This window comes from Gigantopelta aegis, chromosome 13, assembly GCF_016097555.1.
Source record: "Gigantopelta aegis isolate Gae_Host chromosome 13, Gae_host_genome, whole genome shotgun sequence".
NCBI classification, from domain to species: Eukaryota; Metazoa; Mollusca; class Gastropoda; order Neomphalida; family Peltospiridae; genus Gigantopelta; species Gigantopelta aegis.
In genome coordinates, this window is record NC_054711.1 from 25469127 (window position 1) to 25497116 (window position 27990).

At 38.2% G+C, this 27990-nt stretch overlaps 1 protein-coding gene across 1 annotated transcript in view; it reads right to left on the reverse strand.

Moving 5' to 3' along the window:
* Positions 1-209: 209 nt before the first annotated feature.
* The window catches only part of LOC121387857 (alpha-catulin-like), a 53195-nt gene continuing 25414 nt past the window's right edge, over positions 210-27990 (reverse strand). The window contains exons 12-16 of the mRNA XM_041519086.1: positions 17333-17383; positions 14052-14312; positions 10591-10713; positions 7751-7834; positions 210-2581 (exon numbers count right to left, since the gene is read on the reverse strand). Of these exons, the coding sequence (XP_041375020.1) occupies positions 2402-2581; positions 7751-7834; positions 10591-10713; positions 14052-14312; positions 17333-17383 (699 nt within the window). The 3' untranslated portion in view covers positions 210-2401. The remainder of the gene's footprint in view (positions 2582-7750; positions 7835-10590; positions 10714-14051; positions 14313-17332; positions 17384-27990) is intronic.

A 27990-nucleotide genomic window follows, 5' to 3' on the forward strand; every position in this document is an offset into this window, starting at 1 on the left:
ATTTTATCAGGGCTTCTAGATTATGGTAGCCCCACTCCCAAGGCTCGTGATATTCAATGTCGGGCTAGTAAATAACTACTATTGCCATGCCCGACAGGGCTTCTAGATTATGGTAGCCCCACTCCCATGGCTAGTGATATTCAATGTCGGGCTAGTAAATAACTACTATTGCCATGCCCGACAGGGCTTCTAGATTATGGTAGCCCCACTCCCATGGTTCGTGATATTCAATGTCGGGCTAGTAAATAATTACTGCTGCCATGCCTGATGGCTAGTGGATTTTTTTTCTTCAAATGTTGCAGTTAAGTCTATTTTATAAATATGAACATCCTGCCTCGACCGTAAACCCAAATGTTAGTGTTTTTTAAGCTCTATCTCCCTCTTTAGGCGACATATCTCATTACTATAATTTAGTAAAATTGAATTAATTCAAAGAAAAGTAGGGTTGAAGAATTTTTACTCGTGGCTAGTACATTTTTAAAATGACCCACTGCCGTGGCTAGTGATAGTCGATGTTGGGCTAGTAAATAACTACTATTACCATGCCCGAAGGCTAGTGAAAAAAAGTTGTCAAATGTTGCAGTTAAGTCTATTTTGTAAATATGAATATTCTGTCCCCATTCCTACCTCCCAAATCTTAATGTTTTTAAACTCTATCTCCCTCTTTGGGTGACATATCTGATTATTACTATTAGTAAAGTTGTATTTACTTTATTAATGAAAGAAAAGTAGGGCTGAAATTTTTTGAATTGTGGCTAGTACATTTTTAAAATGACTGATCCCATGGCTAGTGGATTTTATAAAAATTCTAGAAGCCCTGATTTATACAGATAAATAAATGTGGTTTCAAACACCATGCGCTCCCTTATTTCTTTCCATGTTAACCGTAACCAATTTCTAACCATATACTTGAGACTGCGATCTCAAGACTTCTGATCAACAGATCACATTCTTGTGACCTGTAACAGTGCAATGTTTAAGAATAAGATTCAGTCTTTATCAGCTGACTTCTTGTGACCTTAAATAATCAGATAAATTTAGTTAAACAAATATCTTGTTCTTAAAGTAAGTACCTTTGTGGCTTGGCACAAAGAGCAATTTGTGCTATTACAAATAGCAGGATGTCGAAAAAAAGCACAGAATTTGACACAATTGATAATTTACGAAAACAAATTTGAGTAATGTGCAAGATAACAACGAAAAGGCTTAAAATAGATGTGAGAATCCCAATTTTTATAAAAGAAAATGGGTTACACAAAAATACACTTGTATCAGCATCGGGCAAATGATTTTCAAAGACCTGCTGACAGTTGTGTTTAAAAGACACCACGACAATCGAACAGGAAAACCGAAAGACTTTGACATCTTGAGTTCTATGTCACACCTAACAACTCTGTGAGAATCCAACCTTTCGACGAAAAATGGGTCACACACAACCTAGATTTGTATGAGCATCGGGCAAATGATTTTCAAAGCCCTGCTGTCAGATATTTTGTAAACATACTACAACAAGCGAATTCAAAACAGGTAAAAAAATTGATATCTTCAGTTTTATGTCACATCTAACAACTGTGAAAATCCATGTGGGTTACACAAACCTTGATTTGTATGATCATCGGGCAAATGATTTTCAAAGCCCTAGTGTCAGATATTTTGTAAACATACTACAACAAGCGAATTCAAAACAGGTAAAAAAATTGATATCTTCAGTTTTATGTCACATCTCACAACTGTGAAAATCCATGTGGGTTACACAAATCTAGATTTGTATTATCATCGGGCAAATGATTTTCAGGGACCTGCTGTCAGATGTTTTGTAAACACACTACAACAAGCGAATTCAAAACAGGTAAACAATTTGATATCTTCAGTTTTTTGTCACATCTAACAACTGTTAAAATCCATGTGGGTTACACAAATCTAGATTTGTATTATCATCGGGCAAATGATTTTCAGGGACCTGCTGTCAGATGTTTTGTAAACATACTACAACAAGCGAATTCAAAACAGGTAAACAATTTGATATCTTCAGTTTTTTGTCACATCTAACAACTGTTAAAATCCATGTGGGTTACACAAATCTAGATTTGTATTATCATCGGGCAAATGATTTCCAGGGACCTGCTGTCAGATGTTTTTAACCAGACACTACGACAGTCTAAACAGGATACAGAGAAAGACTTTGACATCTTCAGTTCTACGTCACATCTAACAACTCTGTGATAATCCCAATTTTTTACAATTTGTTTTAGCATTGGGCAAGTGATTTTCAGAGACCTGCTGTTATATCTTTTTAAACAGACGCTACGAAAATCTAACAGATTACAGAGAAAGACTTCGACATGATGAGTTCTACGTGAGGACTACCAGATCGCTCTGTGTCCCAGCCTCAACAGCGACATCAGGACTTGTCGTAGCTGCAGATGGATTTTCCCAGCGACAGCAGACTGAACTGTTTCTCTGAGTGGGGACTAAGGCCACCATCCGTGTCACTGCCGCTGGCGCTGGACCGCGTGTCGAACTGCCCGGTACTCCTCCACCGCCGACTGCCGCCCGGAGACATTCCGTAGTCTATGTTGTACTGGAGGAAATTAAAACCAACACCATCGGTTAGTCATTCAGCATTAAAGGGACATTCCTGAGTTTGCTCCATTGTAAGATATTTCCGACTAATAAAATATTTCTATGATTAAACTTACATATTAAATATATTTTCTTGTTTAGGATATCAGTGTCTATATATTCAATGTGTTTCTGGTCATTTTAATACTTGTAAGAAGCCCAAACTGGATTTTGTCTTCAAATAATTTTGTGTGTACGAAAAACAAATATTTTAAGAAATAAAATGAAATTTAACCTAGTACAAATATCATAACGATCAGAAACACGTTTAATATACAGCCACTAATATTTTGAGAAAAATATATTTGATATGTAATTACAGTCGTTAAAAAGTCTCTGTTTGTCGATAACATCTTAAAAATTGCAGCAAACTCAGGAATGTCCCTTTAAAAAGTCTCTGTTTGTCGATAACATCTTAAAAATTGCAGCAAACTCAGGACTGTCCCTTTAAAGGAGAGGACAATTAAGGCATTTGGCCTGGTATGCATATTCAACGATATATAATTCACATTATTGCTTACTATCAACATGTATAATCGTATAGTTAAAGGAGAGGACAATTAAGGCATTTGGCCTGGTATGCATATTCAACGATATATAATTCACATTATTGCTTACTATCAACATGTATAATCGTATAGTTAAAGGAGAGGACAATTAAGGCATTTGGCCTGGTATGCATATTCAACGATATATAATTCACATTATTGCTTACTATCAACATGTATAATCGTATAGTTAAAGGAGAGGACAATTAAGGCATTTGGCCTGGTATGCATATTCAACGATATATAATTCACATTATTGCTTACTATCAACATGTATAATCGTATAGTTAAAGGAGAGGACAATTAAGGCATTTGGCCTGGTATGCATATTCAACGATATATAATTCACATTATTGCTTAATATCAACACGTATAATCGTATAGTTAAAGGAGAGGACAATTAAGACATTTGGCCTGGTATGCATATTCAACGATATATAATTCACATTATTGCTTACTATCAACATGTATAATCGTATAGTTAAAGGAGAGGACAATTAAGGCATTTGGCCTGGTATGCATATTCAACGATATATAATTCACATTATTGCTTACTATCAACATGTATAATCGTATAGTTAAAGGAGAGGACAATTAAGGCATTTGGCCTGGTATGCATATTCAACGATATATAATTCACATTATTGCTTACTATCAACACGTATAATCGTATAGTTAAAGGAGAGGACAATTAAGGCATTTGGCCTGGTATGCATATCCAACGATATATAATTCACATTATTGCTTACTATCAACATGTATAATCGTATAGTTAAAGGAGAGGACAATTAAGGCATTTGGCCTGGTATGCATATTCAACGATATATAATTCACATTATTGCTTACTATCAACATGTATAATCGTATAGTTAAAGGAGAGGACAATTAAGGCATTTGGCCTGGTATGCATATTCAACGATATATAATTCACATTATTGCTTACTATCAACATGTATAATCGTATAGTTAAAGGAGAGGACAATTAAGACATTTGGCCTGGTATGCATATTCAACGATATATAATTCACATTATTGCTTACTATCAACATGTATAATCGTATAGTTAAAGGAGAGGACAATTAAGACATTTGGCCTGGTATGCATATTCAACGATATATAATTCACATTATTGCTTACTATCAACATGTATAATCGTATAGTTAAAGGAGAGGACAATTAAGGCATTTGGCCTGGTATGCATATTCAACGATATATAATTCACATTATTGCTTACTATCAACATGTATAATCGTATAGTTAAAGGAGAGGACAATTAAGGCATTTGGCCTGGTATGCATATTCAACGATATATAATTCACATTATTGCTTAATATCAACACGTATAATCGTATAGTTAAAGGAGAGGACAATTAAGGCATTTGGCCTGGTATGCATATCCAACGATATATAATTCACATTATTGCTTACTATCAACATGTATAATCGTATAGTTAAAGGAGAGGACAATTAAGGCATTTGGCCTGGTATGCATATTCAACGATATATAATTCACATTATTGCTTACTATCAACATGTATAATCGTATAGTTAAAGGAGAGGACAATTAAGGCATTTGGCCTGGTATGCATATTCAACGATATATAATTCACATTATTGCTTACTATCAACATGTATAATCGTATAGTTAAAGGAGAGGACAATTAAGACATTTGGCCTGGTATGCATATCCAACGATATATAATGCACATTATTGCTTACTATCAACACGTATAATCGTATAGTTAATTAATAAAACGGTTAAATGTGACGACTATTATATATAACGGGCGCAGCCATTTTGTACCATCTCAGTGAGTACGCCCTCTGGCGAGCTGGTGGTTACATAATACTTAACGCGTCACGTCAGGAATGAGCCTTAGAGCTAGAGAAACACAATATACCTGGTTTTTGCGGGATGATAAATAGTCATACATTGCAATGTTCTGTAATAATACACATCCCAATAAGCCAACAGTAAGTATATCCAGCACTATATTTCAATACAAAATAAAATACCATTGTCAAAGTGGCTACACAACAAGTCGAAACAATTAACAATGTTTTGCCCATGCATTAACCTATGTACTGAAATGATACACGGAGTGTTTTCTTAGTTAATTGGTCTATGCTGTTAGTTGCTTCTACCTTTGATTCCTGATTGGCAGGTGTGTATTTGATTGGTAACCAGACGAGCCAATTAATTGACGCTGTCTAAGACATAAAAATACATACCGGTATTGTGGAATATTACCTGTCGCCCCTAAAATTGTAATGGACATGGTTTATTACTGTAAATAGTTCTGTAAAACTATTGATTAAGTAGATTTTTTCCATCTAAAAACATAGAACTGACCAATTACGTAGTCCCAAAGAAAAGAAAATTATCACTTAGGTATCGTGGGTTGTCGTTTTGCTCCAATGTAGCATATCAATAGGCGTAATAGTGTAAATTTTTCCTTTGGATTATTAAACAGAAAAAACACTATAACCCCATTTTTTTCCGTTAATGCAACTTGAAATATATTTAGTTAAATAGTTTATTATATTATTACGTCATTTATGCTGTTTTACAAGTCAGGTTGATCAAAGAGAAGCGCCTTGTCGAAAATTACTGCTTTTGTTTACACTGTACATACAGGAGATGGTCAGGAGCTGACGTCACTTCGCCCCAAGCTATCCCACCGGACGTCACAAAAACGAAACAAAATGGCTGCCCCCAATTAGCAGGAATAATCATGGTTTTTTTATTAACTCTAAAATTACGCGTTTTTCATTTGCTAAAGTGTCAGTATGTGTTGGTGGTCCGGGTATGCATCTTTCCAACACAAGGCTCTTGTTGGAGTTGGAAGGAAGGAAGGAAGGAAATGTTTTATTTAATGACGCACTCAACACATTTTATTTACGGTTATATGGCGTCGGACATATGATTAAGGACCACACCGATATTGAGGGAGGAAACCTACTGTCGCCATGGCTACTTTGTGGGCTATTCTTTTCGATTTGCAGCAATGGATCTTTTATATACACCATTCCACAAACAGGATAGTACATACCACGGCCTTTGTTACACCAGTGTGGAGCACTGGCTTGAACAAGAAATAGCCCAATGGGCCCAGCGATGGGGATCAATCCCAAACCAACCGTGCATCAAGCGAGTGCTTTACCACTGGGCTACGTCCTGCTATTCAGCATTAAAGATTAAGTTTACGATAAAGTAAAGTTAAAACCCCCAAAAATGTCTAGCCAAGTTTAAAGTCAAATATACATCATTTCATTTCCAATAAACGATATTTCAATTTTATACAAATTATTGAAAATCCTGCATTAAAATTGCTTTTTTTTAGCTAAAAGGAAAAATGTCCAAGAATTAACTCCCTTGAATAGTGACCTTGAATAGTGACAAAATTCATGTGATTTTTCTCATCTGCAGCTGTTTAGTGTATGAAATGAAAATAATCTAGAATGACATCACATATGAAAGAAATGTTTTATTTAACACTGCATTCAACACATTTTATTTACAGTTATATGGCATCAGACATATGGTTAAGGACCACACAGATATTGTGAGAGAAACCCGCTGTTGCCACTTCATGGACTACTCTTTTCGATTAGCAGCAAGGGATCTTTTATATGTACCATCGCACAGACAGGATAGTACATACCACAGCCTTTGTTACATCAGTTGTGGAGCACTGACTGGAACAAGAAATAGCCCAATGGGCCCACCGATGGGGATCGATCCTAAACCGACCGCAGATCAACCGAGCGCTGTACCACTGTACATATGAATGATGCCATCCTTATTTTAAAATAAAGTTTGGAACATTTTGCATAAGCATTTTGTAAGATGCTTTGTAAAATGGCCTTGGTAAGTTCTCAGGTCACTGGGTAATTTTAGTGCATCTCTTATAGATCAAACCATAAATAACTGAAAACATATGCTTGGAAATAAATTTGAACTTTATAGATCAAACCATAAATAACTGAAAACGTGTGCTTGGAAATAAATTTGAACTTTATAGATCAAACCATAAATAACTGAAAACGTGTGCTTGAAAATAAATTTGAACTTTATAGACCAAACCATAAATAACTGAAAACGTGTGCTTGAAAATAAATTTGAACTTTATAGATCAAACCATAAATAACTGAAAACGTGTGCTTGAAAATAAATTTGAACTTTATAGACCAAACCATAAATAACTGAAAACGTGTGCTTGAAAATAAATTTGAATTTTATAGATCAAACCATAAATAACTGAAAACGTGTGCTTGAAAATAAATTTGAACTTTATAGATCAAACCATAAATAACTGAAAACGTGTGCTTGAAAATAAATTTGAACTTTATAGACCAAACCATAAATAACTGAAAACGTGTGCTTGAAAATAAATTTGAACTTTATAGACCAAACCATAAATAACTGAAAACATGTGTTTGAAAATAAATTTGAACTTTATACATGTAGATCAAACCATAACAACTGAAAACATGTGCTTGAAAATAAATTTGAACTTTATAGATCAAAACATAAACAACTGAAAACATGTGCTTGAAAATAAATTTCAGCTGTTCACCTTTGTAGCACAAATGAAGCAGGTGGTGACGACCTTGGCAATAATGTTCATCAAGTTCTTCGTTTCCTGTATCGTACTGTCGACCTGAAACACAAGTGTTTACTCAACATGTTATTATTAGAGTGGTGGGAATCGGTGGTTACACAACCACTTAGAATCATATGAACATAAGAGGGAAGTGATTTGCTAATTTTATCTTTATTAACTATTTAATATAATATTTCTTTATGTGCATGTAAACACAAACCCCAACACCAACATATTAATTTTATGTCAGACATCGCCCAATCCAATGAAAAAGTTGTGCAGTTTTCTACACACTTTAAACCCATCCCCTCAAATTCTTCTTTCTCTACCCATTCACATTTTCTTCCTCTTTGTTTGTTTATGTAAGTCCATGGTATTTTAACATGTATCCAGTGTCAGATTTATAAGGGGGCAAAGGGGGCAACTGCCCCGGGCCTCCCTGCCAGAGGGGCCCCCAGACTAAGGACCTCCTTTATAAAAAAATGTAATAATTATTTTTATTTGTCATGTAATTTAATTTCTATGTTGAGGGTCCTCCGAACCTGAAGTGCCCCAGGCCCCTGCCCCGGGCCCCCCAAGGTCTAAATCTGGCCCTGCATGTATCCACTTGTAAAATGTAGGGAGAAGTCTTCATATAGGCTAAGCCTGTTGACCAATCCCAATAAGTTTTTGTAAAAGAAATATTGTTTAAACCAAAATTTTTAGATCAATTCCATCAGCTAAACTTGAGGATCAATTAGTTTGGATTTTTATTTTATAATAGATCATCACAAACTGGTCAATTTCCAATTATAATTGATCATAAGAACATCACTAACATGTTAGATAGATAGATAACTAGTTTAATGTACTCATATACCACTAGGGTTTCGAACACACCCATCCAGAGTCTGAACTCCGATGAGATTGGTGGCCTGACTCGGGATGGGGCTAACATGTTAAAGGTCTTTATGAGGAAACTAATACATTATAAATATAAATTACATGCATTGGATAATAAATAGAGGATTTGTCAAGTGTTTTTTAATATGGAAAATATTAACCGAGTCTATGTTAATTAACTAGACGAGGTTGATATTTTACATATTAAAGGGACATTCCTGAGTTTGCTGCAATGTTTAAGATGTTATCAACTAACAGAGACTTTTTGACGACTACAATTACATATCAAATATATGTTTCTGCATGAAATATTAGTGGTTGTATATTAAACGTGTTTCTAATCGTTCTAATATTTGTACTAGGTTAAATTGCATTTTATTTCCTAAAAACTATTTTTTAGTACGTACAAAATTATTTGAAGACAAACTCCAGTTTGGGCTTCTTACAAATATTAAGACGACCAGAAACACATTGAATATACAGACACTGATATTCTAAACAAGAAAATATATTTAATATTTAAGTTTAATCATAGAAATATTTTATTAATCGGAAACATCTTACAATGCAGCAAACTCGGGAGTGTCTCTTTAAAAAACTCGAGTAGCAAATTCTATTTATCCTATAACATTTCTAAAATAACATTTTAATTCAATTTTCAGTAAATCATAGTACTCAAATTGTTGCCATCGGTAATATGACGTTATCACGATTAGCACAAATTAGTTTAATGTCAAGCATTTTAACTAAAGCTTTGAAAACGTTACGCTCAGGTACACAGATCTTGTTGGCTTGTAAGCAAATGGTCCATCCACAGCAACACATTACCTAGAGACCTTGCAGATTTGCATACCATTATTAACCAGATTAATATACAAAATTATCACATGGGTTTATGACATGGATGTCATGGGTAAGTTATAGGATAAATATTTTTTTCTATGAATCCTAAAAATAGATTACATGGGTATATTAGCAGAAAGAAAGAAATGCTTTATTTAACGACGCACTCAACACATTTTATTTACGGTTATATGGCGTCAGACATATGGTTAAGGACCAAAACAGATTTTGAGAGGAAACCCACTGTCGCCACTTCATGAACTACTTTTTCTGATTAGCAGCAAGGGATCTTCTATTTGCGCTTCCCACAGGCAGGATAGCACAAACCATGGCCTTTGTTGAACCAGTTATGGATCACTGGTCGGTGCAAGTGGTTTGCACCTACCCATTGAGCCTTGCGGAGCACTCACTCAGGGTTTGGAGTTGGTATCTGGATTAAAAATTCCATATCTCGACTGGGATCCGAACCCAGTACCTACCAGCCTGTAGACCGATGGCCTAACCACGACGCCACCGAGGCCGGTCCCCCGGCACAATAATACACATCGGCTATTGGGTGTCACAAATGTTAAGTATATGAAAATAACGGCGTCAGACATATGGTTAAGGACCACACAAATATTGAGAGAGGAAACCCACTGTCACCACTTCATGGGCTACTCTTTTCGATTAGCAGCAAGGGATCTTTTATATGCACCATCCCACAGACAAGGTAGCAGATACCAGTCGTGATGCACTGGCTAGAACGAGAAATAGCCCAATGGGCCCACCGATGGGGATCGATCCCACACCGACCACACATCGAGCGAGCTCTTTACCACTGGGCTACATCCTGCCCACAATCCTTCAGATTACTTCCATTTCACTTGCTCAATTAGATTATTAAATCCTTAAATATCTTGCTATGCTTAGAACAATTAAAAACATACATTGTGCCCAAATCAGTGAGATCTTAAGTCCCTGTCAGTAATAAAATATATATTGACTTGAGCCTACATATAGATTACACAAACCCCATGGAAATATCATTGTGTATTCAATGAGCTCAACATATATATAGTTAATGTATATGCATAATAATAGCTTACCTTATTGAATGTTGGTGTCTTTCCAAACGTCGGTGCCTTTAACCGCAGACTGAGCTGTTGACAAAAGACTGGGATACGGTCTAGATAGGCGAGAAGCTCTTCTTTGTGTATACAGTTTGGTACCTGTAACATAGAATACTGTAGCTTGCAGATATAACACCCTAGCACAAAAATACCTATCGGCTATTGGGTGTCACAAATGGTAATATAACAATTGAAATCAAGGAATCTTTTCTTAGTTTTGGAGGAATTTACAATTAAAAACAAAAGCATATTTAAAAAAAATATTTTGGGAATTAAAATAATATAAACATGATTAATACTGACAGGTATATTAGCATTTAACTGTTAAAGGGACATTCCTGAGTTTGCTGCAATTTTTAAGATGTTATCGACTAACAGAGACCTTTTAACAATTATAATTACATATCAAATGTATTTTTCAGCATATATTAGTGGCTGTATATTAAAAGTGTTTCTGATCATTCTAAAATTTGTACTAGGTTAAATTTCATTTTATTTCGTAAAATATGTTTTTTCATACGTACAAAATTATTTGAAGACAAAATCCAGTTTGGGCTTCTTACAAATATTAAGACGACTAGAACCACATTGAATGTACAGACACTGATATTCTAAACAATAAAATATATTTAATATGTAAGTTTAATCGTAGAAATATTTTTCATCTTATAATGCAGAAAACTCAGGAATGTCCCTTTAACTACTGTAGACAGATGGATGCATTAAAAAGCTTATTTTGTAGAGACGTTATATCCAGTGGAGTACTTGGGAATTTGGAGGGGGAGAGGGTGGGAGTGAGTGATGCAGATGAATCTTCACTGGTGCCACAGTCCTTCAATTATTAGCCTACAAGACCACTGCTGCACCGTGAATAAAACACAGCCTATAGCTAGTATTAGGAAGGAAATGTTTTATTTAACGACGCACTCAGCACATTTTATTTATGGTTATATGGTGTCGGACATATGGTTAACGACCACACAGATATTGAGAGAGAAAACCCGCTGTCGCCACTTCGTAGGCTACTCTTTTCGATTAGCAGCAAGAAATCTTTTATATGCACATACCACGGCATTTGATATAGCAGTCATGGTGCATTGGCTGGAACGAGAAATTGCCCAATGGGCACACCGATGGGGATCGATCCTAAACTGACCGCATATCAAGAGAGCACTTTACTACTTGGCTATGCCTGCCCCTCTATAGCCATTAAGTACCTTGTCTTGGGAGTAGGCAGCACATGCCATATAACAGATTGTCAATTTTTGACACCTACACAGCTACCAAGTACATTTTTTTTTAAAGTCTGATTTCATGAACATTTAGTTTTATCTTTTATAAACAAGCTCAGGGCAGTAAAACAATATGATAGCAACTAGTCTAAAAATAAACTCAACACCCCAGTGTCCTAAAATGTCAGACTCCGTACTTTGGATAAAGATGTCGGTTTTCTGCTTTCAGAGTTTGTACAGTGAAACCTGTCAAAACTGGACCCTCTGAAAACCAGAATTCCCTCAAAATAGGACATGTTTCATCGTCCCTTTTTAAATATCTGTGCAGAAGAGAACGTCTGTAAATCAGATACCTCTTAAAACCAGACTTTTTACCTGGTCCCTAGCATGTCTGATTTAGAAGAGTTTCACTGTATTTGTCACTAACTTGTAAGTTTAATGTCATGAGATAGCTTGTAAATGATCAAACTGTGGCGCCTGATTCCGGAAACGTCGCAGATTTTAAACACAGTAGGCCTTCTTGACGACTGCTTGGTGATCGGAAACTTTGAAATTGATACTTTGTAACATTAAATGTACTCCAGCCCTTTTCTCACATATAAACACAACAGTACACTGAAGCTAGAGATTATCAACTACTGGACATCTGTAGTCCTTCCCACCAGGGAATGAAATGTTTTATTTAACGACGCACTCAACACATTTCATTTACGGTTATATGGCGTCAGACCACACAGATATATAGAGAGAAAACTGCTGTCGCCACTTCATGGGTTACTCTTTTTCTATTAGCAGCAAGGGATCTTTTATATGCACCATCCCACAGACAGGATAGCATATACCATGGCTTTTGATATACCAGTCATGGTGTACTGGCTGGAACGAGAAATAGCCCAATGGGTCCACTGACGGGGATCGATCCTGGATGGACTGCGCATCAAGTGAACGCTTTACTACTGGGCTACATCTCACCCCTCCAATCAGGGAATGCGGTTTTCTTATTATAGTATTTACCACAAGTTATTTATTTCTGAGCCAATTGTTTTCTAAATTGTACATAAAAATAGTGGATTTTTGGGAGTTATTTCCAAAGAATAACCCAGCACAAAAATACACATTGGCTATTGGGAGATGTTACTTCCAAAACACTATTCGCTTGAGGTGCTTGCATCGCAGGATCGAACCACCTTAGTGGATTCTTTCAACTGACTGGGTTTTTTTTTCTCGTTCCAACCAGTGCACCACAACTGGTCAAAGGCCATGGTATGTACCACAGCTGGTCAAAGGTCGTGGTATGTGCTTTCCTGTTTGTGGAATGGTGTATATCCCTTGCTGCATTAGGAAAAATGTTTCCTCTGATGACTACGAGTCAGAATCAGGGCTCACTCTGCAGTTGGCGAATTTTATTTTAGTTTAGCGAAAACATTTCATGTAATAATTGACATTTTTTAGAAAATAACCGACAATTTCCGCAATTTTTTAAGTTTAATAGACAATTTGACGAACTGTTTTGCTCACCCAGAGCTAGCCCTGACCCAGTGACCATATGTTTGATTAATTAATCAATGTGCTCTAGTGTTGTCGCTAAACAAAACAAACTCTCGGTATGTACCCTGTGTGAAAAACCGGACACGGTCTTGTACAGCTTGTTTCCTTAATTAATCAATGTGCTCTAGTGTAACCGGCCTTGGTGATGTAGTGGTTATGCCATCAGACTTCTGGCTGGTAGGTACTGGGTTCATATCCCACCTGAGGCAATGGGGGATTTTTCATGCCAGTATCGGCTCCAACCCAGAGTGAGTGCACTGCTAGGCTCAATGTGTAGGTGTAAGGCCACATACACCGAATTTCACCCACTTCACGGGTGCGATTATAGGTGTGTCTCCCGAGTGTATGACCCCCACATGGGGGATGATTACCTGGCATGCACTGCAGGTTCCGTGTACCCCGGGATCGGGTGATAACAAGATAGCTCAACTGACAGCAAGCGTGGAGCACGGACCTGTTATAGTGTCAAGTAGTCCCATACTGAAATGGAAATACTGCGGCTTCACCATTCATCTAATCATCATCCATGTTTGTAATGTCCAAAAAAAAAAAAAAATTCTTTGTCTCTGTGTCAAATGTTTGTGGCATTTAAAAAAAGAAGAAAAAAAAAGTGCTCTAGTGTTGTCGTTTAACAAAAAACTAACTCTCAGTGCGTACCCTGTGTGAAAACCCTGACACAGTCTTGTACAGCTTGTTTCCCTCCTCTGCGAAGAAGTCGGCCTGCACGAAAAGATCCTGGGTGGTGCGCAGCGGCCCCTCGCCGCGCGTGAACAGGTACATCGCGAATGCCATGCTCGACATGTTCTTGGCACGCTTCACGATGTCGTTGTCTGGCTGGTCCCACTTGTCAGTCTCCGCGTCCATCTCGGACGTTATCAGCTTCATCTCCAGACCAAGTTTGGCGATCTTAGCTTGCTCCTGTGTGAAAGAATTAGAGCAAGTTATCAGTTTTATCTCGAGGCAAAATTTGGTGTTCTTAGCTTGTTAAAACAAACACATCAAGAGTACCGGCGAGGTACATGGTACGTCCATCAGGAGTTTAATGGAAAACCATATCTATACTCTTCAAAAAAAGAAACGCAAAAGGGTACAAATGGGTTATAACTCCGATTTTATGTTTCCTACCGGTTCATGCTTTGTGAATATAAGGTCATTGCATGTCCCAAACACATTCCCACGGTTACATTCGATAAAACGCAGCTACTGTACAATAAAGTTCCAAAATGTGAATATTCGCAAAAACGCAGCCACGTGCAAACCATGTCACCACTGCACGTGCGTTGTCTGCACGTGCAACATGAACACCGACAGTATAAAAGTGCAGGGTGTTCACTTGCCTGGCCTCTGTATCTGGCCGACAGTTGACAATCCAGGACATGCCACGTCTCAGTGAACCGCAGAGAAACAATGCCATCGGCCGACTAGACGCAGGCGAATCCAGAACGGCCATTGCCAGGGCATTCCATGTGTCCCCAAGCACCATCTCCAGACTGTGGGACCGTTACCAGCAACATGGATCAACACGTGACCTCCCTAGATCCGGTCGACCACGGGTCACTACCCCCGGGCAGGACCGCTACATCCGGGTACGCCACCTTCGGGAACGATTGACTACTGCCACCTCCACAGCCGCAGCAATACCAGGTTTGCGCAGGATATCCGACCAGACTGTACGGAACCGCCTACGTGAGGTAGGAATTCGTGCCAGACGTCCAGTTCGAGGTGTCATCTTAACACCACAACACCGTCGACTCCGACTGCAGTGGTGCCAGATTCATCGACAATGGCCTCAACTGCGATGGAGACAGGTGTGGTTCAGTGACGAGTCCCGATTTCTGCTCCGACGTCATGATGGAAGATGTCGCGTGTATAGGCGTCGTGGTGAACGTTATGCGGCAAACTGCGTGCAGGAAGTGGACAGATTCGGCGGGGGTAGTGTCATGGTGTGGGCAGCCATCTCACACACTGGCAGAACTGACCTGGTCCACGTGCAGGGCAACCTGAATGCACAGGGCTACATTGACCAGATCCTCCGGCCACACATCGTTCCAGTTATGGCCAACGCCAACGTAGTGTTCCAACATGACAACGCCAGGCCTCACACAGCACGTCTCACAACGGCTTTCCTACAGAACAACAACATTAATGTCCTTCCTTGGCCATCGATATCACCGGATTTGAACCCAATTGAGCATCTATGGGACGAGTTGGACCGACGCCTCCGACAGCGACAACCACAGCCCCAGACCCTGCCCGAGCTGGCAGCAGCCTTGCAGGCCGAGAGGGCCACCATCCCCCGGGACGTCATCCGTACTCTGGTTGCTTCAATGGGCAGGCGGTGCCAGGCAGTTGTCAACACACGCGGAGGCCACACCCGGTATTGACTCCAGATGACCTTGACCTTGACCTTGGTGGTGTGTCCTATCACTTACTCACAATGGACTAGAGTGAATTGTGAACAATCCTGCAACATTTGGTAATTATCGGACTCACCATTCAATAATTAAATCAATTCTCCAAATGTTACGACAATGTGGTTTTGCGTTTCTTCTTTTGAAGAGTATATATTAATAAAAATGTTACAGGTATGATTCAATTCTAATTATGTGAAATGTTTGCAATAGGATGGATGAACAGTTTGTTTTGGACCAACCACCATCCCAAGTTGTTTCTACATGTGAGGTTTGATGGTCCTGTGTGCATCTGTATGCAGGATATGGTCCTAACAAGTATTTACTGTTATGTGCAGTAGACCGTGAAAAGTAGATCACAGTGACCTAGTAATAATAAACGACACACCGCCATCCCAAGTTGTTCCTATATGTGAGGTTTGATGGTCCTGTATGCATTTTTATGCAAGATATGGTCCGGACAAGTATTTACTGATATGTGCAGTAGACCATGAAAAGTAGGGCACAGTGACCTAGTAATAGTACACTGCACACCACCATCCCAAATTGTTCCTATATGTGAGGTTTGACAATCCTTAATGCATCTGTATGCAAGATATGGTCCAGACAAGGATTTACTGTTATGTGCAGTAGACTGTGAAAAGTAGGTCACAGTGACCTAGTAATAGTACGCGACACACCACCATCTCAAGTTGTTCCAACTGAGGTTTTATGGTCCTGTATGCAGTAGACCGTGAAAAGTAGGTCACAGTGACCTAGTAATAGTATGTGACACACTGCCATCCCAAGTTGTTCCTACATGTGAGGTTTGATAGTCCTGTATGCATCTGTATACAAGATATGGTCCTGACAAAAAAAAGTTAACAGACGTACGTACATATGGACAGATGGACAACGCCATACCATAATACGACCCATCATAGATGGGCATATAAATTTTTTGATATAAACAAACGTGAAAATAAACACAAATCTGAAAAAGTAAATTTTGTAATCGTCTCATTGAGGAGAAGCCAGTGTGATTTTTATTTTGGGTATTACTCAGTCGTATCACATGTGGGAGACAGATTTAAAAACATTTGATTGGCTGCTAACCCAGATGCCAAAGCAATATCATCCAATGAAATTAATGCAACCAAAACTGACTGCCCTGTGATGTATAAGTTTACCTAAAACTGACTGCTGTCTTGGATGAGTTAGTTAAGCAGAAGTGCTGTCAATAGGTTTTAGTGGGAAAATCCTTTTGTTTGAACCTAGCTTTTAAGGATATGTTTTAAATAGAATATTACATTTGTGCATGGTAAAAACCGTTTATCGTCCACTCATTATATGTGTTTTTAAACAACTCATAAGATAAATGTTATCAAACAACAGGACTTGTAGTCTTGGAGAAGAGACCTGGGCCCCGTTCCACAAAGCAATTTTATCCCTAAGATCTCTTTAAGTGCATAGCTATCTGATGTTTTTAAGGTGATCTTAGCACTAAGATCGCTTCGTGGGAACGGGGCCCTCAATGTTAATGCTAACCTCAGCATCCAGTTTTGCAGGACGAAGAGATCTTGATGTTGTTCCATGTTTCTGAAAAATAAATAAACAAAATCTAGATTACTGCTTTGTGTAACATGGTAATTTATTATTAATAATATTAAAGCAAATCCAGATTACTACAGGTATATTGTGCAATTGTAATTTATTATTACAACATTCAAACTCACAATCATTTTACTTACTATAATATTACCGGTAAGGTAGAACACATGCTATTATACAACATCCATAAGTAGTTTAAGCTGCTCATAATATTGTTAGCAATTAGTTGATAAATTCTTCTGGCAAATAAAGTGTTAATGTATTTACTTGTGATTGTTAATTAACTGTTTGTTTATTTCGTTCTCTTTTTAGGGAGGTTTCTTTGTTGTTGTTGTTTAATAGTTTTTAATCAAAGCAATATCTTGCAAATGTTATAAAAGTAATCTAATTTTTCGGGTTTTTTTTTTTTACATGACATGGTAACGAAGAAAGAAAGAAATGTTTCATTTAATGATTCACTCAATGCATGTTTATTTATGGCAGGGTTCATAGCCTTAAAGACCAAACTAATTCAAAGATTTTCAAAGACTTTTACACAGTGGTCAAAGACAACAGAATGCAATAAAAATACCAAATCAGTTCATTTATGTTGCTGTCCATGGCAAAAAATTGAGCTTTTTTACATGCATCATGACAGATTAAACCTTGTAACTGGAAAATATCAAATGCATGCAGCTGTAAAAGATATCATCTTTGGCTATGACTTGTGAGAATTTAAAGACTTTTAAAGACCTATGTTATAATTCAAAGACTTTCAAAGACCAAAAAATAATTTTTTCAAATTCAAAGACTTTGAAGGAATTTAAAGACCGCTACGAACCCAGTGTGGTTATACGGCATCAGACATGGCTAAGGACCACACAGATAATGAGAGAAAAAACCTGATGCCACCATGACTTTGAAGGAATTTAAAGACCGCTACGAACCCAGTGTGGTTATACGGCATCAGACATGGCTAAGGACCACACAGATAATGAGAGAAGAAACCTGATGCCACCATGACTTTGAAGGAATTTAAAGACCGCTACGAACCCAGTGTGGTTATATGGCATCAGACATGGCCAAGGACCACACAGATAATGAGAGAAAAAACCTGATGCCACCATGACTTTGAAGGAATTTAAAGACCGCTACGAACCCAGTGTGGTTATACGGCATCAGACATGGCTAAGGACCACACAGATAATGAGAGAAGAAACCTGATGCCACCATGACTTTGAAGGAATTTAAAGACTGCTACGAACCCAGTGTGGTTATACGGCATCAGACATGGCTAAGGACCACACAGATAATAAGAGAAGAAACCTGATGCCACCATGACTTTGAAGGAATTTAAAGACCGCTACGAACCCAGTGTGGTTATACGGCATCAGACATGGCTAAGGACCACACAGATAATAAGAGAAGAAACCTGATGCCACCATGACTTTGAAGGAATTTAAAGACCGCTACGAACCCAGTGTGGTTATACGGCATCAGACATGGCTAAGGACCACACAGATAATAAGAGAAGAAACCTGATGCTACCATGCTGTGAGCTACACTTTTAAATTATAGCAGCAAGGCATCTTTTACATATATCATCCCACAGACAGGATGGTACATACCACAGCCTTTGTTACAACAGTTGTGGAGCAATGGTTGGGATGAGAAAGAATGAAATGTTTTACTTAATGACGTACTCAACACATGTTATTTACGGTTATATGGTGTCAGACATGTGGTTAAGGACCACACAGATATTGAGAGAGGAAACCTGCTGTCGCCACTTCATGGGCTACTCTTTTTGATTACCAGCAAGGAATCTTTTATATGCACCATCCCACAGACAGGGTAGTACATACCACGGCCTTTGATATACCAGTCGTGATGTGCTGGCTGGAACAAGAAATAGCCCAATGGGCCCACCGACAGGGATCGATTCCAAACTGACCACGCGTCAAACGAGCGCTTTACCACTGGGCCGCATCCCGCCCTTTAACCGAAATAAATGCTCTAAAGGAGACATTGTAAGTCTGAGCTAGAGGTATCAGACAGTAATTTAGACAGGGATCGATCCCAAACTGAACACGCATCAAACGAGTGCTTTACAACTGGGCTACGTCCCACCCTTTAACCGAAATAAATGCTCTAAAGGAGACATTGTAAGTCTGAACTAGAGGTATCACACAGTAATTTAGACAGGGATCGATCCCAAACTGAACACGCGTCAAACGAGTGCTTTACAACTGGGCTACGTCCCACCCTTTAACTGAAATAAATGCTCTAAAGGAGACATTGTAAGTCTGAACTAGAGGTATCAGACAGTAATTTAGACAGGGATCGATCCCAAACTGAACACGCGTCAAACGAGTGCTTTACAACTGGGCTACGTCCCACCCTTTAACCGAAATAAATGCTCTAAAGGAGACATTGTAAGTCTGAACTAGAGGTATCAGACAGTAATTTAGACAGGGATCGATCCCAAACTGAACACGCGTCAAACGAGTGCTTTACAACTGGGCTACGTCCCACCCTTTAACTGAAATAAATGCTCTAAAGGAGACATTGTAGGTCTGAACTAGAGGTATCACACAGTAATTTAGACAGGGATCGATCCCAAACTGAACACGTGTCAAACGAGTGCTTTACAACTGGGCTACGTCCCACTCTTTAACTGAAATAAATGCTCTAAAGGAGACATTGTAGGTCTGAACTAGAGGTATCACACAGTAATTTAGACAGGGATCGATCCCAAACTGAACACGCGTCAAACGAGTGCTTTACAACTGGGCTACGTCCCACCCTTTAACTGAAATAAATGCTCTAAAGGAGACATTGTAAGTCTGAACTAGAGGTATCAGACAGTAATTTAGACAGGGATCGATCCCAAACTGAACACGCGTCAAACGAGTGCTTTACAACTGGGCTACGTCCCACCCTTTAACCGAAATAAATGCTCTAAAGGAGACATTGTAAGTCTGAACTAGTGGTATCAGACAGTAATTTAGACAGGGATCGATCCCAAACTGAACACGCGTCAAACGAGTGCTTTACCACTGGGCTACGTCCCACCCTTTAACCGAAATAAATGCTCTAAAGGAGACATTGTAAGTCTGAACTAGAGGTATCACACAGTAATTTAGACAGGGATCGATCCCAAACTGAACACGCGTCAAACGAGTGCTTTACAACTGGGCTACGTCCCACCCTTTAACCGAAATAAATGCTCTAAAGGAGACATTGTAAGTCTGAACTAGAGGTATCACACAGTAATTTAGACAGGGATCGATCCCAAACTGAACACGCGTCAAACGAGTGCTTTACAACTGGGCTACGTCCCACTCTTTAACTGAAATAAATGCTCTAAAGGAGACATTGTAGGTCTGAACTAGAGGTATCACACAGTAATTTAGACAGGGATCGATCCCAAACTGACCACGCGTCAAACGAGCGCTTTACCACTGGGCTACGTCCCACCCTTTAACCGAAATAAATGCTCTAAAGGAGACATTGTAGGTCTGAACTAGAGGTATCACACAGTAATTTAGACAGGGATCGATCCCAAACTGAACACGCGTCAAACGAGTGCTTTACAACTGGGCTACGTCCCACCCTTTAACTGAAATAAATGCTCTAAAGGAGACATTGTAAGTCTGAGCTAGAGGTATCAGACAGTAATTTAGACAGGGATCGATCCCAAACTGAACACGCGTCAAACGAGTGCTTTACAACTGGGCTACGTCCCACCCTTTAACCGAAATAAATGCTCTAAAGGAGACATTGTAAGTCTGAACTAGAGGTATCACACAGTAATTTAGACAGGGATCGATCCCAAACTGAACATGCGTCAAACGAGTGCTTTACAACTGGGCTACGTCCCACCCTTTAACCGAAATAAATGCTCTAAAGGAGACATTGTAAGTCTGAACTAGAGGTATCACACAGTAAGTTAGACAGGGATCGATCCCAAACTGAACACGCGTCAAACGAGCGCTTTACAACTGGGCTACGTCCCACCCTTTAACTGAAATAAATGCTCTAAAGGAGACATTGTATGTCTGAACTAGAGGTATCACACAGTAATTTAGACAGGGATCGATCCCAAACTGAACACGCGTCAAACGAGTGCTTTACAACTGGGCTACGTCCCACTCTTTAACTGAAATAAATGCTCTAAAGGAGACATTGTAAGTCTGAACTAGATGTATCACACAGTAATTTAGACAGGGATCGATCCCAAACTGAACACTCGTCAAACGAGTGCTTTACAACTGGGCTACGTCCCACTCTTTAACTGAAATAAATGCTCTAAAGGAGACATTGTAGGTCTGAACTAGAGGTATCACACAGTAATTTAGACAGGGATCGATCCCAAACTGACCACGCGTCAAACGAGCGCTTTACCACTGGGCTACGTCCCACCCTTTAACCGAAATAAATGCTCTAAAGGAGACATTGTAAGTCTGAACTAGAGGTATCAGGCAGTAATTTAGACAGGGATCGATCCCAAACTGAACACGCGTCAAACGAGTGCTTTACAACTGGGCTACGTCCCACCCTTTAACTGAAATAAATGCTCTAAAGGAGACATTGTAAGTCTGAACTAGAGGTATCAGACAGTAAATTAGACAGGGATCGATCCCAAACTGAACACGCGTCAAACGAACGCTGTACCACTGGGCTACGTCCCACCCTTTAACTGAAATAAATGCTCTAAAGGAGACATTGCAAGTCTGAGCTAGAGGTATCAGACAGTAATTTAGACAGGGATCGATCCCAAACTGAACACGCGTCAAACGAACGCTGTACCACTGGGCTACGTCCCACCCTTTAACTGAAATAAATGCTCTAAAGGAGACATTGCAAGTCTGAACTAGAGGTATCAGACAGTAAATTAGACAGGGATCGATCCCAAAATGAACATGCGTCAAACGAACGCTGTACCACTGGGCTACGTCCCACCCTTTAACTGAAATAAATGCTCTAAAGGAGACATTGTAAGTCTGAACTAGAGGTATCAGACAGTAAATTAGACAGGGATCGATCCCAAACTGAACACGCGTCAAACGAACGCTGTACCACTGGGCTACGTCCCACCCTTTAACTGAAATAAATGCTCTAAAGGAGACATTGTAAGTCTGAACTAGAGGTATCAGACAGTAAATTAGACAGGGATCGATCCCAAAATGAACACGCGTCAAACGAACGCTGTACCACTGGGCTACGTCCCACCCTTTAACTGAAATAAATGCTCTAAAGGAGACATTGTAAGTCTGAGCTAGAGGTATCAGACAGTAATTTAGACAGGGATCGATCCCAAACTGAACACGCGTCAAACGAACGCTGTACCACTGGGCTACGTCCCACCCTTTAACTGAAATAAATGCTCTAAAGGAGACATTGTAGGTCTGAACTAGAGGTATCAGACAGTAAATTAGACAGGGATCAATCCCAAACTGAACACGCGTCAAACGAGTGCTTTACAACTGGGCTACGTCCCACCATTTAACTGAAATAAATGCTCTAAAGGAGACATTGTAGGTCTGAACTAGAGGTATCAGACAGTAATTTAGACAGGGATCGATCCCAAACTGAACACGCGTCAAACGAGTGCTTTACAACTGGGCTACGTCCCACCCTTTAACCGAAATAAATGCTCTAAAGGAGACATTGTAGGTCTGAACTAGATGTATCAGACAGTAAATTAGACAGGGATCGATCCCAAACTGAACACGCGTCAAACGAGTGCTTTACAACTGGGCTACGTCCCACCCTTTAACTGAAATAAATGCTCTAAAGGAGACATTGTAAGTCTGAACTAGAGGTATCACACAGTAATTTAGACAGGGATCGATCCCAAACTGACCACGCGTCAAACGAGCACTTTACCACTGGGCCGCGCCCCGCCCCTACCCATAGATTGATTGATTGAAAACATATTTTATTGTACAAATAACAAAAGAATTGGGCACAAGTTTGACAATTTACGAGGCCCTCTTCTATATTCATACAATATACATGGCGACCTATATTACATAGCTGTAAATATCAACTACATGTATACATTCAATGATAACCAGTGTAAGGAAATGTATTATATACAAAAGAATGTAAAGGAAAGAAAAACAAATATGATAGAAAAGATTACACAAATAGTACATCACGTGCAGTTAAATTCGCTATCACATTTACAAATAATCCTTTTGGTAATTTAAATAATACTTTGTTAATCTAAACGATGAGGTTTTTTTATATATATTTGAACATAAGTAAATACTTCTTTATTATTGGCATCGCTTAATGTGCTTCTACCATATAACAGTAACTGTAAATCTATTGGTTGAAAAAGCTGTAAGGAATTACATAGAATCAGTCTCTGTTGTTCATATTGTTTACATTGTAAGAAAAAAATGGATATTGTTTTCTAATCTGTATCCACAGTTACATGACGGGTCTGCGGTAAGTCCACATCATAGATAGGACAGTACCAGATGAAACCATGCTACATCTTCCCATTAGCAGTCACGGGATCTTTTATATATGTACCTTCTCAAAGACAGGACAGCACACACCACACTTTTACAGGCTGTGGAGAAACTTGAGCTTTATCAGTGCTATAATTCACATGTTATATATTATCAAACTCCCATAGTTAGTTTTTTAAAATATGATGTATACATTTACATAAACCAGACAACAACAAAAACAAGAAGAAAAAAGTTATAGTCGTAGAGCATTTTTTCTCAAAGACAGGACAGCACACACCACAATTTTACAGGCCGTGGAGAAACCTGAGCACCCCAGGTGAGTGTTCTACCGACTGAATTAAACTTTATCAGTGCTATAATTCAGTGCAATGTATACATTTACATAAACCAGACAACAACAACAACAACAAAAAGAAGAGCATTGTTTACGACACGAAAAACCAAAGTCCACCGAGGGCAATTGATCCTGTGACCTATGACACTGAGCCACATCCTGCCTGTGTAAGTGTGATGATGTACCCACAAAGACAGTTTATTGTCAATAATACATTTTGATGTTTAAAGTACAATGTACATATGTACATGTATTTTTTTTTTTAATGTATTAAGAAATTAAACAACTTTTTGCCTTTTTGTCCTTCATTAAATACAGGTGTTGACATGTACCATTTCCTACATTGTGAAATAAACATCAGTAATGTAATACCATTTTAAAATAAAAGCTAAACAAGATTTTAACAGATACAAACTCTAAACCATAGTTAAATAAAGCTCAGTTTTCAGAATTTTAGATAACTGCAGTCAACTTTGTGAAAATGTTATGACCCCCCCCCCCCCCCCCCCCCAAACAACTGACATTCACATCAATAATAAGAGTAATAGTGAAAAGTAAGAAAAGAAAACCTTTGTGTTACACACAGTGAGAAAAATGTGACTTAATAGGTGCAACAATTATATCATTATGTTACATTATATACTGATAACATAACCAAGAAAAAAGATAAAGAAACTCAGGGCTTCTAGATTATAGTAGCCCCACTCCCATGGCTAGTGATATTCAATGCTGGGCTAGTAAATAACTACTACTGCCATGCCAGACAGGGCTTCTAGATTATAGTAGCCCCACTCCCATGGCTAGTGATATTCAATGCTGGGCTAGTAAATAACTACTACTGCCATGCCAGACAGGGCTTCTAGATTATGGTAGCCCCACTCCCATGGCTAGTGATATTCAGTGTTGGGTTAGTAAATAACTACTATTGCCATGCCCGACAGGGCTTCTAGATTATGGTAGCCCCACTCCCATGGCTAGTGATATTCAATGCTGGGCTAGTAAATAACTACTACTACCATGCCAGACAGGGCTTCTAGATTATGGTAGCCCCACTCCCATGGCTAGTGATATTCAATGTTGGGCTAGTAAATAACTACTACTGCCATGCCAGACAGGGCTTCTAGATTATGGTAGCCCCACTCCCATGGCTAGTGATATTCAATGTTGGGCTAGTAAATAACTACTAATGCCATGCCCGACGGCTAGTGAAATGTGTTTGTCAAATGTTGCAGTTAAAGTCTATTTTGTGAATATGAATATCCTGCCCTTCAACTCCCACTGTTAGTGTTTTTTAAGACATTTCTCTCTCTTTAGGTGACATCCATGTAATGTTTACTATTATTTTGTAAAAATGTATTAAAGGGACAGACCGTAGTTTTTAAACACCAAGATATATTTTTTCACCTAGACCCCAGTTTCAACCGGTAAAAATGGACACTACGTTTGGTTAATTTACAAACCTGTAACAAATTTGGATACAACAGAGTGAAACAAGAGTCTATCACGTTGAAATACCCTTAAAAATAGACTAAAACGCGACTCCATAACTGTTGCTTCTCAGACACACGTGTGTTTATAAAAATATCAAAAATGCATTTTGGTATTAGAAACACCAGGATGACCAGAAACACTTCGGTTGTACGAAAATGGATCATCTAAACAATATAATGTAAGTAAAGTTTGATTTCAGTGATCATAAACGGCTTTAATAGTGAAAAATGTGCCTTAGTGTTTAAAAACTACGGTATGTCCCTTTAACTTAAAGTAAAGTAGGGCAAGTGAATTTTTAATCGTGGCTAATAAATTAAAAAAAAAAAAATCACTGATCCCATATCCCATATGGCTTGATGATTTTATAAAATTTCGAAAAGCCCTGAAACTGTAGGCCTCCGATAATTCAAGCATTAACAGTAAATGATGCATATTTTAATCCTCAAGAGTCCTCGACAGCTTACAACAAAACAAAAGTGCCAACACTGTTTAGATAAACAGCAAGTAAATGTGTACAAGAAAAACGTACAAGAGAAAAAAAGAACAAAAAACCAAAAAACAAGAAGATGCACATGTGTACATAGTCATCAATATCACCCACTATTGAAATGGAAACCACATTTATTTGGCTGGTAACAGAAAATGATATTAAAAATGAAAACTCCATCTTAGCAAAAGGTTTTACTAGACAACTATATGTATACTGTCATCTGTTCAACATTTTCTAAACTAAGCTATCTTGAACGGTTTTGGAGTTGTGCTTAGAAAACAGGGAATTTGCTCATTCTGGCTATTTGTTTCCATAGTAATGGAAACAATTAAAAAGAAATTGAAAACTCTTATTAGACCATTTAGAACAGTGCATTTTCCATTAGCAACTCGTTGTGAGATAAATGGTATCTAATGGCCACTCATGTATTATTCTCTATTTATCTATTACCAAATTAGCCATTTTTCATAATGTAACAGAAATACTGCAATAAAGCTGCATGTAGACCATTTTAGAAAGACCTGTTTCAATGATTAACATAAATATTGCAATAAGGCAACCATCTACACAGAACACATTTTAACAACATACCATATGTCGCAATAAGGCCACACAAAGACCATTTATAACATAAATATTGCAATATGGGCACATACATGTAGAGACCATTTGGGAAGACCACATGTTCACAACATAAACAGAAATATTACAATAAGACCATATATAAACCATCTATTAACAGCACATTTTAACAGCATAACATATATTGCATTAAGGCCACAATAACAGAAATATTGTCATTTGGGCATATAGACCACTTGAGAAGATAACATATACAGAAATATTACAATACGACCATATATAAACCATCTATTAATAGCACATTTTAACAGCATAACATATATTACAATATGGCCACAATAATAGAAATATTGAAATTTGGTCATATACAGACCATTTGGGAAGACCACATATACAGAAACACTACAATGAGACCATATACGAATAATCTAGAAACAGCACATTTTAACAGCATAACATATTACAATAAGGCCACAATAACAGAAATATTGTCATTTGAGCATATACAGACCATTTGGGAAGACCACATATACAGAAACATTACAATGAAACCACATACCAAATCATGTAGAAATAGAACATTTTATCAACATAATATTTTGCAACAAGGTAATTTGGAGACCATTAACAATATGATTCGGACTTTAGTGTTTTACTGTACCAAAAAAAAGGTACACCTCTACAGTTTCGAAACGGCAAACAAAAGCAATACATTTAATATATAATATTATGTATATATGGTATAGGGGTCATGGCATGGGAAGACCACATATTCACATTAATAGAAACATTACTGACAACAAAGTTTATGGTGCAGGCCACATTACTTTTTTTTCTTCTTTTTTTGCGAGAAACATCTGGGACATTTTTAGTTGAAAAAGTGGTTTTTGATAAGAATTTTCTCATTTGACAATGGCAGAATGTCAAGTGGCCTTAAGTCTCAAATAAGTGATTTTCGGTTGTTTTATTTTCTTATTTCCGACCACTCACACATGCGGTATACAATATGTTGGTTTGTGTGACGTTGGGCAAGATTTTTCGTGCTGGAGTGTCGTTAAACATTCATTCATTTCATTCATTCATTTCAGCAAGATGTCTCGCCTGCAGTAGTCAGAAGATTAAGTATGGCCTGACAATAATGGATTAACAGTTTTAAGTAATATTTAAGCCCGTTATGCTAAAAACTGGGACTGTTCTGTAACCAAATCTTAATATATATTTATTCCAC